At 37.3% G+C, this 17,779-nt stretch overlaps 1 protein-coding gene across 4 annotated transcripts in view; it reads left to right on the forward strand.

The window, feature by feature from the left end:
• NOL4 (nucleolar protein 4) overlaps positions 1-17,779 on the forward strand; it is a 301,716-nt gene that overhangs the window by 208,171 nt on the left and 75,766 nt on the right. For all 4 annotated transcript variants that reach the window (XM_077753822.1, XM_077753823.1, XM_077753825.1 and 1 more), the window contains one exon: positions 2,157-2,270. In XM_077753822.1, coding sequence (XP_077609948.1) covers positions 2,157-2,270 — 114 coding nt within the window. The remainder of the gene's footprint in view (positions 1-2,156; positions 2,271-17,779) is intronic.

The following is a 17,779-nucleotide window of genomic DNA, read 5'->3' on the forward strand; positions in this document are numbered from 1 at the left end:
TGTTTAAGAAGTATGTATTTATTGCTAAAGTTGAATCAGCTTAATAAAGTTCCACAACTTTATATATTCCTAATTTTGAATGGAGAAACCTAATAGAAACAAAGATAATGAAAAGCAGAAATATATCTCTCTGAATTCCATGTGGCTATCAATAATTATATCAATAAAAGAGAGGCTGCTGATGTTTTATTTAGATTGTGTTACTTCAGTCCCTAGAACCAGATGAAAGTTCTGATTATATAGTTTATAATGATGTGAACTGTCACTTCTATTTGAATAATGTTAGCTACAATCAAATCATTTTTCCTTTTCCATAATGGAATGTTCCTTTTCCCATTGTTTTCTATAATATCTTTGCCTCCACACATAATTCAATTGAGGAAAAACAACATCATGTACCTAATTCCTGTGTGGTTTAAATTATAATTTTGAGCCAAGCCGTGGCCAAAATTGTGTTCCTTTCATGAGACACTGATTTTGTGGCTTAATGTTTTTAGTTCTGAGCTAGATTATCTTATCCAAACTCAGGGAAATGCAGAATGAAATGAAGAAGCAATACGACTTTTGATGTATATTTACATCTTTATGACTATCAAAACCTTTTTTAATTTATCTGATATGACCCTCCTCTCTGTTTCCCCCACACCCTCTGGCTTTCTGATTTCTCTCTCAAAATGCATCTGCTGCTTTGAACTGCCACCTCAGGGGTCTCTCTCTTTTCTTTCTTTTGCAAAAAATAGCATTTCCAGATATCCTAACGCTTTATTATCAGAGCTGTCTAGGCATCGTGTTAGGTATCTCACAGATTAGCAATGGAGACAGTACCCTGTACCATTCTTACGTCTTGTCTACAGAGGTGACTTTGGAGGTGGAAACAGGCAGTTGGCTGAGACAGCTACAGAAATTGTTTCCTGGTTCAGGCAAGGTCAGAGCCTGGTCTCTTCATACATGATACAAATTCCACTGATGAATATATGTGAAAACACTGATGGTCTGAATTTAGCTGTTCTATAATATTGAGATATAAACTCTATGGTTCAATTTGCTAAAAACACATTTTACATGCTAGGCTGAGCAAAATGAATCAAGTGCCATAAAGACATGTTCATATTCATTTAAAAATAAAAGGTATCTATTAGGTCAGAGGCTTCTAATAAATGGTATCCATATATATTTTAGATTGAGGCTTGGAAAACTCTAAGGTGGCATGTCACTATATAGCCTAGCTTTCCAAAGGACATTTTTATTTTGTAATCGCATATTTTGCTAACTTCTCCAGCTAAATTGTCATGTTATTTTTTATCTATCGTTTGCTTATCTTTATTAAAAAAACTGTTCAATATCATTAAGCACTTCATCTTTCAGTTAGATGGTTTTTCATGTAATTATGGGAAAAGAAAATGGAAAACTTCTGATTATCACAAATGATATGGAGAGTTGCAAACAATTTGAAGTTAATTATGAGCTTAGTTGGGGGGTTAATTAATTTCTACGTGGGCTACACAGAAGATGGATTTCCAACATGTGTCTATTAAGTTAATAATATTAACTCATATTTTGTAAATAAAACTTGTAGGCACTCATACAGCTCAGATGAAAACATCAAACTTTTATTATACCAAAATTGTTCTAGGATTGACATTTTAGTTTGTACTTAAGCTATTTTTAGAGGATTTTAATCACACCAACTGTGCCACAACATCAACTGTAAATATTCATAATATTTCATATTAAGATTGTTTGACATAGTCTGAGTGTCTGTCCGTTTTTCCAGCTATGTTTCAGCTTTGTCACTTGATTTTGTTTTGTTGTGCATTGTCATGTGTTTGAAAGAATTATGGCACTTCTTTTATTTGCAAAACCCAGTCAGCATTTTGTCACCGCCTGTTCAAGTTCCAGCTTAATGGCCCAGACTAAATACTTATGAATGTGGAGCTCTGGGAATGAGTGATGGATCTGTGTAGCAACTATAGCTTTAACCTCTAACTAGCTTTCATTTTTCATCTTTGGATTTTCCATTTCCTCTTTTTATCGAAATAAATTCAGTTGAAATAAATGGATACTCCTGCACATCCTGTGAGCTCTTCTGAGAATTGCATGGGTCTGTTAATAATTTTTCATGTTTCTCTCTCTCTTTCTCTCTTTTTTTTTTGTAGTCTCGACCTATTCCTTCCCATCTTACTTCAGCAGTTGCAGAGAGTATCTTGGCTTCAGCTTGTGAGAGTGAGAGCAGAAATGCCGCCAAGAGAATGCGCCTGGACAGACAACAGGTACCGAGGAGCTTCGGGGTCTGGTGGACACCATTTCTTGTAAATATGGTTCAGTTAGACTGATTTGGGTAGAAGGGCAGAAACTCTGGGATGGATATTGAAATACACTGAGATAGAGTTTTGGGGTCTTTATGATATCAATTGAAACTTGAAAGTACAGGTTCATGAGATCAGAGGGCATCCGTTACATTTTCCATGGTGAAATATTGGACAGTTGTGGGGCACCTGGATGGCTCTGACGGTTAGGCGTCCAACTTCGGCTCAGGTCATGACCCCACAGTGCAGTTCATGGGTTCCAGCCTTGCATCAGGTTCTGTGCTGGCAGCTCAGAGCCTGGACCCTGCTTGGGATTCTGTGTCTCCCTCTCTCTCTGCCTCTCTCCTGCTCACATGCTGTCTCTCTTTCTCTCAGAAATAAACAAAATTAAAAAATAAATGAACAGTTGTAAAGTTAATGAGTTAGGAATTCTGGCTAGTATCCAATTTGCAGACTAATGACTTATTTAAATAAGTGGCTCTAACTGATCATTTATGATAGTTTTGTACATTCACTTGATTGTTTATAATAGTGACATGACTGTGTTCATTTTGAGTGAAAGCGAACATCTCTTTAAGTTCCCCTGCTCTGCTGCTAAATGTCAGTGCATTGCTCTGGGAATTTTGAAAGCACATACTTTGAAAGAGTGGAAAGCTGTAAAATGAGGACAGAAAATAATGAAAATGTATGTCCTAGGCTTGCTTCTGCACTAATGAATCATTTACTGTATACCCACTAAGTATCATCTTTCTGTGTCTCTTTCCTAAGGATGTGGCTCCATGGGGGGTGTGTGCGTGCATTTTGCGTGCATTGCACACTGATGTTTCTTTTGGTGTCCCCCTAGTTTATGGGTCTACGTCAGTCTTTCCTGCTCAGATCTGAATGCCTTTCTCCATGTTCTTTTTCTCTTTAGCTCTCATAGTTATCCAAAATATAACACTAAATTATTGCACATAATATCAAATGCTACACATAAAAGTATGCTGTGTTCTGACATTTTTAATTTTTTTTAATGTTTATTCATTTTTGAGACAGAGAGAAACAGAGCATGAGTGGGGGAGGGGCAGAGAGAGAGGAAGGCACACAATCTGAAGCAGGCACCAGGCTCTGAGCTGCCAGCACAGAGCCGGACGGGGGTCTCTAACTCACAGACAGTGAGATCATGACATGAGCAAAAGTTAGAGACTTAAAGGACTCAGCCACTCAGGTGCTCCATTAAGTTATTTTTACAACAAATGATCTGGTGCTTCATATCTTTAATTGAGTTTGGGATGAGAAGACTGAATTGTCATTCTAATTTTGTTTTTTCCTATGAGCCAATGAGCTTCTTAAAAATATGTTTAGAAAACAAGTGTTTCCTCTCCAGGACCAAAATATTTTTAAAATGTTTCAGAATGGCACTGTTTTAAATTTTTATGTGTTAATTATTAATATGGTATATACTAATAATTCTAAACAATGCAAAAGATGAAACCCTTAGTTAATATTTTTTTAAATTTAAGTTTATTTATTTTGAGAGAGACAGACACAGTGCAAGTGGGGGAGCGGTAGAGAGAGAGGGAGAAAGAATGTCAAGCAGGCTCCGCCCTGTCAGTGCACTGACACTGTCCATGCGGGGCTCAACCCCAGGACCCATGAGATCATGACCTGAGCCAAAGCCGAGAGTCAGACACTTAACTGACTGAGCCACCCAGGCATCCCTACTTAATATATAGTTAATTTAAAATGTAGTATTAGCCTCAGATAAAATGTATGGGTGAAAACTGATTTTGAGTTTGTTAATCTTTCCTGGCCAATCGTATTTATGCACATATACATGTCCTTGGTGAGACTTATATCATTATTATAAGCCTAGAATCTATCTTGGTTGGAACAGATCAGAGCACTACAGACAATACCACATATAGCAGTCATTAAGATGGCACATTCTGGAGCTAAATACATCTGGTTTGGTTTCTCAGCCCTTCCCTTGATAATAGTGTGTCCTGCAGAGAGCTACACCATTCTCTGTGCCTCAGTTTCTTCATGGGCAAGATAACAATAACAGTTCTAATCCTATAGGGTTGTTGTGAGCATGCAAAATGACACGTTTATGTTAAGGACTTAGCCTGGCATATAGTAAGCATCTACGAATTCAGCCTAGAAAAAGATTTTAACTGATATTCTGTCATTGCCTTGGCATCAGTAAAACTAGGAAGAAACATTAATAGTAGTATTTCAGATATCAGAGTTTTAAAGTCAGATAAAGTCTATTTGAGAAAATATCATAATTCTAGAAACCAGAATAGTAGAATTCTGGGATTGAATGGGCTTTCTTGTGTTGTCTTGACATATGTCCCACTTAATCTACACTCTAGAATGGTGTCAGTTGTATATACAGTTGTCATGAAAATTAAATGGCCGATTGGTGCTATGGACTACCTGTGATACTACTGTGTATCCACCAATATTTGGTCCAATCACTTAACCACTATTGGCCTAATCTATCAAATGGAGGTTTCAAATATCAAATCCATAGATTTATGTTGAGCATTTAATAAGGCAAGGCATAGGAAAGCATAGCTCATTTAATAAGTTTACATATCGTCAGTTATACTGCATTCAAATTCATGTGTATATACTTAACATACCTAAGTAGTAGGACAATCCTACCTCTAGTCCTAAGATCCGCTATTTACTAACACGTGTCCTTTTATCAGAAATGAATAATGATTTTGGCAGTATTTAAAGTGAGATCAAAATTGCTTCCTGGAGCTTCCACCCATTGAAGAAAAGCTACTAGCAATAATGAGGAGAGTGACTTCTAACTACTGCCCAGAAGTAGGGATTGGAATGGGTGGGGATCAGTGGTCCTTTACTCTACTTCCCATATTACCTGTTTCCTTTTTCTGTCCTCATACATAGTGCTCATTTATTGCAAAGCTCTGTCTGTCTGGGAAGAGGGGATGTCCAGTATTTTCCCCACATAGGAAGCGTTCTTTCCAGGCTTTAAAAGTGTTCACTGGGCCAGAGATTTATGGGGGATATGTAAGAAATTATTTTAAAATATTCTATGATTTATTGGAAACCTAATAGGTTCTTTGTAGACTTCTTTTTTCTATTTAGTAATTTCAACAATCTACGAGAAACAGGTATTATTATTCCCATGTCCGTATAAGGAACCCGAGGCTCAGGGAAGAGGGATTATTTGTACAGGGTCACCCAGACAATGAGTTTTACTGTGTGTGGCTAACACTCTAGATCTCCATAGAATCTCATTGCCTTTCATTGATTATATTCACTGAGGGAAAACCCGTGTCCTTGAACAAACTCTTAGGATTCCTACCATTTGTGCCTCTGCTCATAATGCTTTTGACGGTGCAGTTTTCTGTTGGAAAACCATCTGTTTTAATCACAAAGATATTTATACTCTTTCCTGACTAGCAAACCGGGTTTCCCCAGTAAGCAAGTTATTCCAAGCAGGACATTTTTGCCTCAGCATCAGCTTGAAAAAGTGCCTCACTTCATCTGGGAAATGAGTTATAAGCTGTGAACACTGGGTTAGGGTTTATTTGGTATTTCAAAATAAATAAGATATATTACACATAGATATTTAAATTAAATTATTTCTGCTTACTATGAATTCAGATTTCATTTGGCATGCCACACGAAGGCTTCTCTCAAGCAATTTGGCACTTTCAGCCAAAGCATGCAAATGAGGGAGCCTTCTCCTAATTAGATCTAAACCCTCTTCATGCAAGTAGAGAAAGGAGGATTCTTTAGGGTGTTGGCAGTGAGATCATCCTCTTCTGTGCACATCAATTCTGTAATGCATTCTTAACCCAACTCACAATTCTTAGAATTTGCTAGTGACTCAGAGATTCTTTATCACATCCCTGCCTTTCTGTAGGTGCATGAAAGCTCAAAAGCTGGACAGTTAAATCTGGATTCTGTTAAGCGCCATATCTGAGGGCTTGCTGCCACTGGTTAGCCACATGTAGAGCTATAATTATGTCTGTCCTTCAGAGTTTATGAAGCCTGATGAATTAATTGGATTTTATAAAGCTGTTTGAGCTATGAACATGAAAGGTATTATGGATGTGTTAAATACTTTATTTCATATGCCCACCTTGCACCACCATCCGGAGGAGCCTGGTTATTATGCAGCCTGAGCCCCAGAGCAAGCCAGTGGCAAGGACAGGAGCCTACTATTTCATCAGGAATCAGATTTCACAGAACTGAGGTCAACCCTCAGTGTATTATAGAATATAGTCAGCATTTCTTTTCTTTTAACATGAAAATCTGGAATTTTTATGGCATCTAGGAAATTCTTCCTCACTCTGACAACTCAAAAAAATGGTCAAAATCAGGCTTCACTTTCATGATTCGATGTCATAACTTATCTCTAAATTAAATTAAAAGAGTACTTTTTCCTCTGTCTTTATTTCATTCCTCTTTCCTTAAAAACAAAGATTTCTCAATGTTCTTGGTTACAATTCATCTAAATAGACAAAAGCAGAAAGTGAGAGATTAGAACCTGCTACTTACTGATGATTTATTTCCCATCGGTGTCTACTTTTTGCTGTTTTTTAAAGGATGATAGGTCTTTTATTCCTGGACTTGATGACTGATAAACTTAAGGAGTTCCTGAATAATATGAGTTTCTTTGGTTTCTTTTCTCTATCCCCAGTTCTTTCAGTTAAATTAGTGTGTAGTGTCATACTTGAGATCACATAAAGCCAAGGGTCAAGGACTCCAACAGCATCAGTGCAACAGACACAGCCCTCATGAAGGACAACACAGCACGAGTGCTGGGTGACTGTCTTTGCATTGACGAGGACAGGTGGGAAGTCAATGGTAGGCTGTGATGTGACCTCTTTGACTCTATTGAAAAGAACGTACTGAAGGGGAAAGGGAAAGTGGTATGTTAGCTTCTTGTGACATAATAAAGGGTGAGAAATCAGGGGGAGAATGACTGAAAACTATTTTGCTAAATTAAGAAAAAAAATCAGTGCTAGTGAAACCACATGGACGTACCAGCCAGGACCTACCAATACTTAGTAAGCCTAACATAGTTCCTGTTACTGTTTCCTTTGGCAGTGCTGAATTCTGTGCCACCTGCTTCTCTTCATGGTTCGTCCTGTGTTCTGTTAGGGTGGGCATATGAGTGGGCATGTTATCAAAAGAAGTGTAATTGTGGATACAAAGTTGAAAATAGAGCTGTGTAAGCATGGTGGCAATTTTGACACAGACTTTGTATTTTGTCAAGGACGTCTTTGAAAACTGGCTAAAGCCCCCTGGTCAAGACAGTTTTCAAGAGGGGCAGCTTTTCTTTCAGATTTCATTCTGTAGTGGGATGTCCTTGTGATACCACTTCTAAACTTTAACAAATGCACAACTGAAAGCAACATTTTTCAATAGGATTTTATGCTTAAATTGAAACAATGTGATAGTAACTGAGCTGTGGCTGGAAACCAATTTCTGTTCCTTTCCAGCCACACCCCCAGGCTCCCATTCTTAATCATCCTCAACTTGTATTCTGCTCCCACCATTTTTCTTCCTTATATGTGATATTAAAAAAAAAAAAAAAAAAAACCTGACATCTTTGAATCTTTCAACATGTGTCTTATCATGGTCCTTTCATCTGAAGGAGAAAATACACTGTAGAAGAACAGCAAAGTGCCACAGAGAGTGGTTCTTGGGTTACTTGTATTTCCTTTGTAACCTGTGCAATTTAAAACTATTTAGATAGAATAAACTTCCCAAAGTCCTCTCACTATACATGGCCTTCTTCTCCTTACTGATGATAATATTAAGAATAGCATCAGAGGTACTTTGGGATGGAGTCCAGTGTGAGGTGTTTCCCAAGCCTATTTTTTATCATTGTCATGGCTTTTAATGAAGTAGGGAAACTGAGGCTACAGCTAACCTACTTCTCCCAAGAGGGCCGAGTTGCTCAGGATGGAGCCCTGCTTTGATCCAGTCTTTCTGCTTTTTAAAACCCCTTATTCCACTTAAAATACCCCAAAGAAGCAGCAGCTACAGCTGTCATCTGATACATGTGTGATGTGGCAGCTCAGAGCTTTCGGTGACATGAACTTTCCAAATGGTGAAAAACTATTGGTGAAGTTCTAGACAATACACAGTACGGTATTCCCTTGATTTACATAGTAGTGATTTGCCTGAAATGATGTATATTTAAAAGCATGCATAAAAACTGTGCGTTTATACCTAAAGTGAAGTTAACTTTTAGGCTCAGATAATTGTATATAGGCTTTCACCTACCCAAAACATCCAGCAAAACTTTTTAAAAAATCCACATGGGAGCAGAGACAATTCGTAGTCGATCAAGACTGCCTGGAGCATGTCAGAGCTTCCAGTAAACTGGTCCCACATCATGCCTGTGTCACCTGCTATGAGTGTACACTGAGCTCTCTGCTTACATCATCCCTAAAAGGCCTGGCAATATGTAGTAAGTAATCATATTCCAAAGGAATAGAGTTTTTCCTATGTGGGAAATAGCTAACACAGTAGATATCAAAGCATGACCTTAAATTCATGAGCACCAAAGGAGAAACCAATCAGTAAACCAATCCAGAGAGACTTGATTACAAGCATCCTCATGACTGCAGACCTATCATACCTCTACTAGACCAGAACAGACACTGGGAATGGGTATAATCACCTTTTTAAAAAATAAACATATGGCAATATTATATTTTGCCAATATATATATATTTGCCAATATATATATTGCCAATACAATATATTGTATTTTTATAAACATACACAAGTTTATAAGTATAAAAACTATGGAAAAGTAAAGATATATACCAAAATAAAATGTTTTAGTGATATGTGAAACATCCCTTATGGATCATTATAATGCATTTTTACCATTAAAGTTCATTTTAAAACTTTAAGCTTATTGTACACATTATATATTTGAAAAACAGGGTTAAAATACTTTCACTGGAATTTTTATTTGCTCTGTGGGGAGGCATACTTGACCTGAATTCTTTTGATATTTTGTAAGCAAAATAATTGCTTTAGGAGTTTGTATTCTTTCTGCATTAGAATAATGCAGCTGGACATCAAATATGAAATAATTCCAACTTGAGTTTTTGCAAGATACCTTTTTAATGGAAAAAGTTTTAAACTTTACTTATCCCATGATTTCTTAAGTTATCTGGTTAGTTGCTTAAACATTTCATTTATCTGTATCAGCAAGGAATACAATTAATAGGAGGAAATTACTTCTCAGTAAGCCCTAAACTGGTTTATTTAGCAATATTCATTATATGGAAGATATTTTGCAATACACAGAGGCCATGAAACAAGTAAGGAGCTAGGAACCTCTGAGGGTTTACTGAGTGCTGGATTTACTTGGTTCTTTGTAGGTATTTATTCCATTTTTTTCCTGACAATATCACTGCTAAGCGACAGGGATATTTATTCTCCCTTTACAGATGGATAAGACATAATACTTTTCCTCAAGAAACTCACATTCTAGGGACACCTAGGTGGCTCAGTTGGTTTAGTATCAGACTTTGGCTCAGGTCATGATCTCATGGTTCATTGGTTCAAGCCCCGTGTCGGACTCTGTGCTGATAGCCAGCTCAGAGTCTGGAGCTTGTTTCAGATTCTGTGTCTCCCTCTCTCTCTGACCCTCCCCTGCTCACGCTCTCTCAGAAATAAATAAAACATTTAATTTTTTTTAAAAAAAGAAACTCACATTCTATTAAAGATAGGTGAAATTAGCCTGGTAAATGAAATGATAAGGGTGTGACCAGATTGTTGTGAGCACCAGAAGAGGGTGTGCCTAATTCTGCCAAGGGAACCCAGGAGGGCTTCCCAGAGCAGGCACTATTAGATCTGGACTTTGGGAAGTAAAGGAGATTTTGACAAACAAAAGCTAGAGAATGATATTCTGGGCACAGTTCCATGCATGGAAGCTTCTTGAGTATTAAAAACCACAGTCTCCTGTGAGAAGAACAAGATTCTTGGGGGGNACAGGGGATTAGACATGAAGGTTTAAACTAGATTGTGTAGGTGCTTTATATGATGATATTTGGACTTTAATTGCATACCGGAGAGGAGTGTGAGGGGAAGCGAAATGTCTTATTTTTAGGAGGCTTCAGAAGCCAATGGACAAGGAAATGTTGAGACGCTAGGGCAAAGGTGATGTTCTGATTGAGACAGGAATTACTTTCCTTAGCACCTATCATTTCAAACTTGCTATTTATTTTTAAAGTTTTATTTGTTTGAGAATGAGCACAAGCAGTGGAGGGACAGAGAGAGAGAGAGAGAGAGAGAGAATCCTAAACAGGATGTTAGCTGTTAGCACAGCTGTTAGCACAGAGCTTGACGCAGGCTCATTCCCATGAATCGTGAGATCGTGACCTGAGCCTAAATCAAGAGTCAGACGGTTAACCGACTGAGCCACCCATGAGCCCCTCATACTTGCAATTTAAACAAGAGGATATGTAAAGCTGAGCATATGCCAAAAAGTGATTATGAAGATGAATCTTCTACAAAATAATCAGATGTTTACAGGTATTTCTAAGTTAAACTTGAGTGGCTTGGGAATGTCTGCTCTTCTGTGCCACAACCTTAGCTCAGCTAATTAGAAATCAAAGCTTAACTTTTTCCTATAGTTTTAGGTTATGAAATTATATGCAAAGATTATTCTTCTTTCTTAAAGATCTTTTTATTTTTTCTATTTATGATGTCTCAAAAAAGTGACATTACACTTTTCATCAATCAATACATTTTTAATTTTTTTCTTAAATTGAGAACATGATTACATATGTATAAAATATTTCCTTAGTGTACATCTTTTTCTTGTATAATGGTATATCAATTTATATCTATATAGTAACACAGAGAGCATCATTCTATTGGGCCCTCATAATATTGTGAAGCGTGTAAATGGTTTCCATCTTCTATGGATGGGGAATCCGAAGTTGAGAATCTTTATCCTTTTGCATGATATCTATGTTTGTTTTTGTTGTTTTTTTTTTTGTTTGTTTTGTTTCCCCCACTCATTCTACTTTACTGTGTGATTTTCTGGCTTCATTGAGAAACCTTGCACTTTCTTTTTTATTTTATTTTATTTTAATTAATTTATTAATTTAGAGATGGGGGCGAGGGGGAAGGGTAGAGAAAGAGGGAGGGAGAAAAGCTTAAGCAGGCTCCATGCCCTGCACAGAACATGATGCAGACTCACTCCAACAACCCTGAGATCATGTCCTGAGCCAAAATTAAGAGTCATAGGCTTAACCAACTGAGCCACCCAGGCAAATTCCTACAGAAATGATTTCTTTTTAAATTTTTAGGTACATCTTTGGCTTAGGGTGTTATTAGTTTCTGGATAAGTGTCAGGATTTGAGTAGGTGGTTTGAATTCAGATGGAGAAATTCGCATAATATGTTTATACACTTTTTGGTGCCAAAGTCAGGGGAACATATGGTTAACTTTGCGCTCTGTGAATACAGCATCTTTGTTAATATTTATTTTAAAGTGCATTATTTTTAGGCTTAGTAGATAAATGAAAATCTGACATACTCAGTTTATGCCAAATGTATTCATTTTTATAGTTTATTTCTCATAATATATTCATTTTTTGTCCTGCCATTTCTCTTTAATGATTTTAAACACCACTAGTTACTCTGAGACAACAGTATTGTGTGGATTGGTGAAATTTAGCCATAGTCACACATTTATTATGAAATTAGATAATATAGTGGCTTGACAAATGGGACTGTACTTCCTAAAGAGATTCCTGATGATCAACATGACTCACATGGTGAATACAATGAGACCAGTGGCCTCAAGAAACACATTTTTCTCTCAGTAGCTCAGCACTTTGGGGGTTCGGGGGGGTTCTGCAGAGCTGAGTAGTTGGGGTAGCTGAATATTAGCCTTCCTTAAGAAATCATTTTACTTTCATTTGTTTCATTTATTTTACTTATATTTTTCATTTCATTTTATTCTAAACTTTCAGTGTATCTTTATTTCATGATCATAAATTTTAAGCATGAATCTCATTATTAATCTTTACTAAGGGATTGGGCAGTTCTGCTGTTGGAGCCTTAGCTACGGGCATAGGGACTGCCGAACAGGTGATCCTATAAAATCTGACCCAGAGAACACCCCTAAGGCAGGCCAGCCTGCTTTCTTGGTAATTTACCTCTTTCTCATAATGGTCAAAGGAGCCTGGCTTTCTGACAGGCTTGCTGGCAACATTGATCTTTATTGATCAGTTTTGCTCAAATGCAGCCATCTCGTAAGTTTCTTACCCTCGGGAAGGAGCCCCATCTTTCCTGTGCTATCAGTGTTCTTTGCCTTGTCAACATTATTTTTTAGAAATTATTAATTTCAGGGCACCTGACTGGCTCAGTTAAGTGTCGGACTTCAGCTCAGGTCATAACTCATGGTTTGTGAGTTCGAGCCCCAAGTCAGGCCCTGTGCTAACAGCTCAGAGTCTAGAGCCTGCTTTGGATTCTCTCTCTCTCTCTCTCTCTCTCTCTCTCTCTCTCTCTCTCTCCCTCTCCCCCTCTGCCTCTCTCTGCCTCTCTCCTGCTGGTGCTCTGTCTCTTCCTCTTTTATTTAACAAACTTAAAAAATGTTTTTTAATATTATTTTCCTTTAACAACCCAATGGCTTCTAGATGTCAACAGGACATGCCTATATTTGTTCTCATTTTCTCCCTGTTAATGGGATATAAAAAGACTATCTCTCACTACTGTTTTAGGAGTTTATGGTTTATGCAAACCTATTTTCTAAGAGCCCTTACCCACACACTTTCATCAAGAGAAAAATGATGCACTCATAGATTAAAAAAAAAAAGTCACATTTATCTCTAAGTTCTTTTTAATGTTTGCCTTGAATACAAACAAGATCAACATAACACTTTAAATGATACAGTTTGGTTGAAAGCCCAGTTATCTTCCTACATTAAGATCAAACTTCTCATTAAATCACTTCACTAGTAACATGCCATGTTTTTATTTTTCTTGGTTTTGGTGCTGGTTTTGATACCTAACAAAACATAATAGTGCATTCTGGTCCTGATACTCAAGGATGTTCAGGGCATTCCAGCACGTGGCAGGAACAGGCACCTTTTTCATCTCTGAGGTTTGTTTAGTTTCCTACTCCAAAATCCCCTGAAAATTTAAGGGAGATTTAATAGATGTCATGGTTCTGAGTTCCAGAAAGGAGGCAGAGGACAAAGATACAAAAAGAGGTCATAGCTGTAACTGTAAACATAAGTAATAAAATAGGCAGCTGCAGGTAAGAAGTTTATCTGAATCCCAGAAGCATTATGATTTCCATAAAAAAGCAGTGATTAAAGTGAAGCTTTTTACTATGCCAATATCTTTCCTACTCGTTATTTATCTATGCTCCATGATTACTTCCAGGTGAGGGAACCTAAGAACTTAGGGACAAAAGGTAGGCTTTGATTCAAGCCTTTAGAAAACAAATAGGGTCACCTGGGTGGCTCAGTTGGTCCTGATTTCGAAATCACCTGATTTCGGCTCAGGTCATGATCTCTCAGTTTCATGAGTTGGAGGCCCGTGTAGGGCTCCTTACTAACAGCACAGAGCCCACTTCTGATCTTCTGTCTCCCTCTGTCTCTGCCCCTCTCCCCTACTCTCTCTCTTTCTCTCTCTCTCTGTCTCTCTCTCAAATAAACATTTATAAAAAGGAAACAAATAGAGTCTGGAGAATGAGAAGCAGTGGGGTGTTTTAAATACATGTATGGCATATATACAAGGTCACTATACTTGGGGATTGCTAACATACAGCGTTTCTGAAGAGCCTCTTCTTCAAGTTATTAAAGTATCATTTTTACTATGGGGCATATTCAACTCATTTTTAAAAGTTAGAACTTCTGGGGCACCTAGGTGGCTCAGTCAGTTAAGTATCTGACTTTGCCTCAGGTCATAATCTCACAGTTTGTGGGTCCAAGCCCTACATTGGGCTCTATGCTAACAGCTCCCAGTCTGGAAACTGCTTGGGATTCTGTGTCTCCCTCTCTCTCTCTCTGACCCTCCCCTGCTCACGTTCTCTCAATCTCTCTCTCTCTCTCTCTCTCTCTCTCTCTCTTTCTCTCTCTCTCAAAAATTAAGAAAAACAAATTTTTAAAGTGCTCTAGAGAACCTTATAGACCATTTTGTTTAATAAATTTCTTTTATGAAAGCAGCGGGCCTGGAAAAGTTCATTTCAGGTTATATTTTCTTTTCTTCCTCTCTTCTATCTTTCTTCCTTTCTTCAGTGATTTTTCCATATTTCACTAGAAGCAGAATTCCTCTTTAAAAAAAAAAAAGACCAACATAGTACAAGAGTTCAGCTCCCTTTTTATTTCAGGGTAATGTTCTGAGTAATGAAAATCAGAATGCTTCATAAATTTCAACTCTTAATGCCATCATACATTCATAACATGCAAGAATTTGAATACTACTTTAGATGTGGAACTCAGAAGGTCACATTAGTTTAATGGAATTGAATTTTTCTATCCTTTATTATTGCTTATGAAGCAAGTTGGAGAAGTCCAATGAAGCTGTCAAGCTTTGTCTCCATGTGTGGGAGGAAAATTTCCTTTCTAGGGAAATACCCAGTTTTTAGTGTATTTTCTTAAATTCTTTTTAAATGATCTGCATGTGAGGTCTTTAAAAATACAGAAACTTGTCTGTAACTTTTTACATTAATTTTTAAAATTTTTTTAATGTTTTGTTTATTTCTGAGAGACAGAGAGAAAGATAGTGTGAACAGGGGAGGGTCAGAGAAAGAGGGAGACACAGAATCCAAAGACAGGCTCCAGTCTCTGAGCTGTCAGCACAGAGCCATACGCGGGGCTTGAACCCACGAACTGTGAGATCATGACCGTAGCTGAAGTCGGACACTCAACTGACTGAGCCACCCAGGTGCCCCAATTTCTTAAACGACTATTTATTGGGTAATTCTTACTCAAAGAACAATATTGGTTGAAACCATTTCAAATAATCCAGATTCAGGTTTAGATTCCAAGTTCTTTACCATGTAAAGTATCATCGCCACTATAGTTGGGAAATAATCAGGATGTGTTTAGGAAGAACATCACACATAATTATACTAATGTTTGTGTGTTCTCTTATACCTTAATGTTGAATTCACATAAGTTTTCTCACTTAAACTTTTTTCCCCAAACTCAGTGAGGTATGCCCATCATCCCTATTATTCATGACTCAGAATCACACAGATAAGTGCAGCCCCTCATTGTTATTTCTGTTTTCTTTTTATATACATTAAATTTTGAGGATTTAGAGGTATGTGAGTGTAGAGCTGGATTCTCAATCCTCTGAAGACTTCTTCATTCTTTCCACGCCAGTGCCTTTGCTCAGGCTCATTGTGAGCTCCAGCTCCACACCTGTGCTTATCTGTATCCATCTCAGAGTGCATCGGTTCTAAGAAGCACCTCCTGGATCAAATCAGCACACTAAACTAAGTCCTTTTCCTCTTCTCTGTGTGCCAACAACTAGCAGCCCAATATATTGTGCTGCTTGATTATATACCCAGCTAACACTCGCATGGCCTCCAAATATCTTTTGGAGTATTGACTCTACGATTATGTATCCTTCTGTAGGATTAAAATGGCTTTGGCTTTTCATCATTTTGAGCTCAGAGATATACCTAGTTATATACTGGGATGAGGCTATGCATTCAATCAGTATCCATATGTGGCTTGATGTAGCATGGCAAAAAGTTCGGTTTTAGGGAAGGAAAGAGCCTTTTAATGAGATGCCTGCTAACACAATAGAATGCTCAGGCCCAACAATGGTAATATGTAGCCCAACAGAGCAGTAATCATGGGAGTTAATACTACAATTTGAAACGTTGTCTGACAGCCCAGTACACACAGTGTTAGCACCAAATGGGGAAAATCAAAAATATTCTATGACAGGAACCAAACATGTAAGCTGGGGAGAGGATAAAGAATGTCTCAACATTTAGTTCTGTGGGCCCTGTTGCCTTTAACTGTTCGGCGAGAAAAAGAAGGCAGCTATTAGGTTTCTGACAAAGCAATTATAGTGAGACACAGATGCTGGGAGCTGACCTGACATTTGCCCCTGATAGTTGTCATAGCAGCAGGCTGAATAGAGCAGCTTGATGCACGTGCTGCTGCAGGCTCTGGGGCAAGTTCCGCCCTAAACGGAACGCATTAGAACGTGCATATACAAGGATATCTAGCATTCCTTAGTGGTGGCCATCCTTCTCCTTTACCTGGTGCTTGTCTAATTTTTAAGTCCCCGTATCTTAAGTCCGTGTTTAAAGGCAATGACAACCACAGGCCTTTGGGCTGAATGCAGCACCATCCACCATAAGTAGACACCATGTATCTAGGCTGCTGTTCCTTGGGGAGAAGGTATTTCAGAGTGTTGCTAATGAAAGAAAGGTTTGGATGCTAAACTTGATGTAGCTTTTATATATATATATATTTTTTATATATTTTATAAATAGTTATAATTATTAATGCATGCATAACCTCTAAACACTCAGAATACTATTGATAATTACATAATTTTCAGCAAAAATATGATTTCTTTCCAATGATAAGTAAGATATATGATAATCTTGGATGATTCTACCTAAAACATAAAAATCCTAATCCTATACATGATCAACAGAGAACCTGTATATTCTAAACCATGACCTTAAAAAAAATCTCTAAATATTTTCTAAACCATGAATAGATAGGATAGAATAGGCATCAGGAAAGAATTAAAAGAGTTACTACAATCACAACAATGAGGGTGCTTTTTTCTCTTTTTCAATCAATATATATTTCCACCTCTAGGAGAAATTGGAAAATTAAATTTTTCACTCAGTTTTTTGACCTGATGAAAATATAAGCAATATTATTGACAAAAGAAAAATAGAAATATAATCTGAACAGTAATATTTTGGTTTTGCTCAAAGCTTGAGGAAAATTATTATAATATATTGACTCCACAGTAATTTCAAACCAGCACTTCAGAAATTATAAAAGAATGCATGCATAATAAACTAAAAAGAATATAAACTAAATTGAAGAGTCAGACTCAGAATTACATTTTGTCTCTGTCAGGAATCAAGCTGGAAATTGGAGTTTTCCAAAAAAGCTTGAAGCACAATTTGTTTGGACACAGAATATGCGAGCATATATATGCTCACTATACTGAAATATAGTTTATTATTATAATGAACTTACCTTTAAGAATGTGTTTTGAAACATACAATATGTTTACCTTAGGGCACAAAAATTGAAGGTAGATCTAATCTAATCCAAATCCATATATTATAGTATGAAGAGAGAGATTTTTCAGTACTGTTTCCCCCGGGGAAAAAATTAAGTGACATTTAACTGCTCTCACAGGCCATTGAGCTACAGATTGAGCATCTCGATTGTACAGACATAGCCTGTAGAACTAAGTCCCCGGTATGAAAAGTATCCAAGGCAGTGCACATGTAGA

The sequence above is a fragment of the Crocuta crocuta genome, unplaced genomic scaffold (assembly GCF_008692635.1).
Source record: "Crocuta crocuta isolate KB4526 unplaced genomic scaffold, BGI_CrCroc_1.0 scaffold231, whole genome shotgun sequence".
Classification (NCBI taxonomy): Eukaryota; Metazoa; Chordata; class Mammalia; order Carnivora; family Hyaenidae; genus Crocuta; species Crocuta crocuta.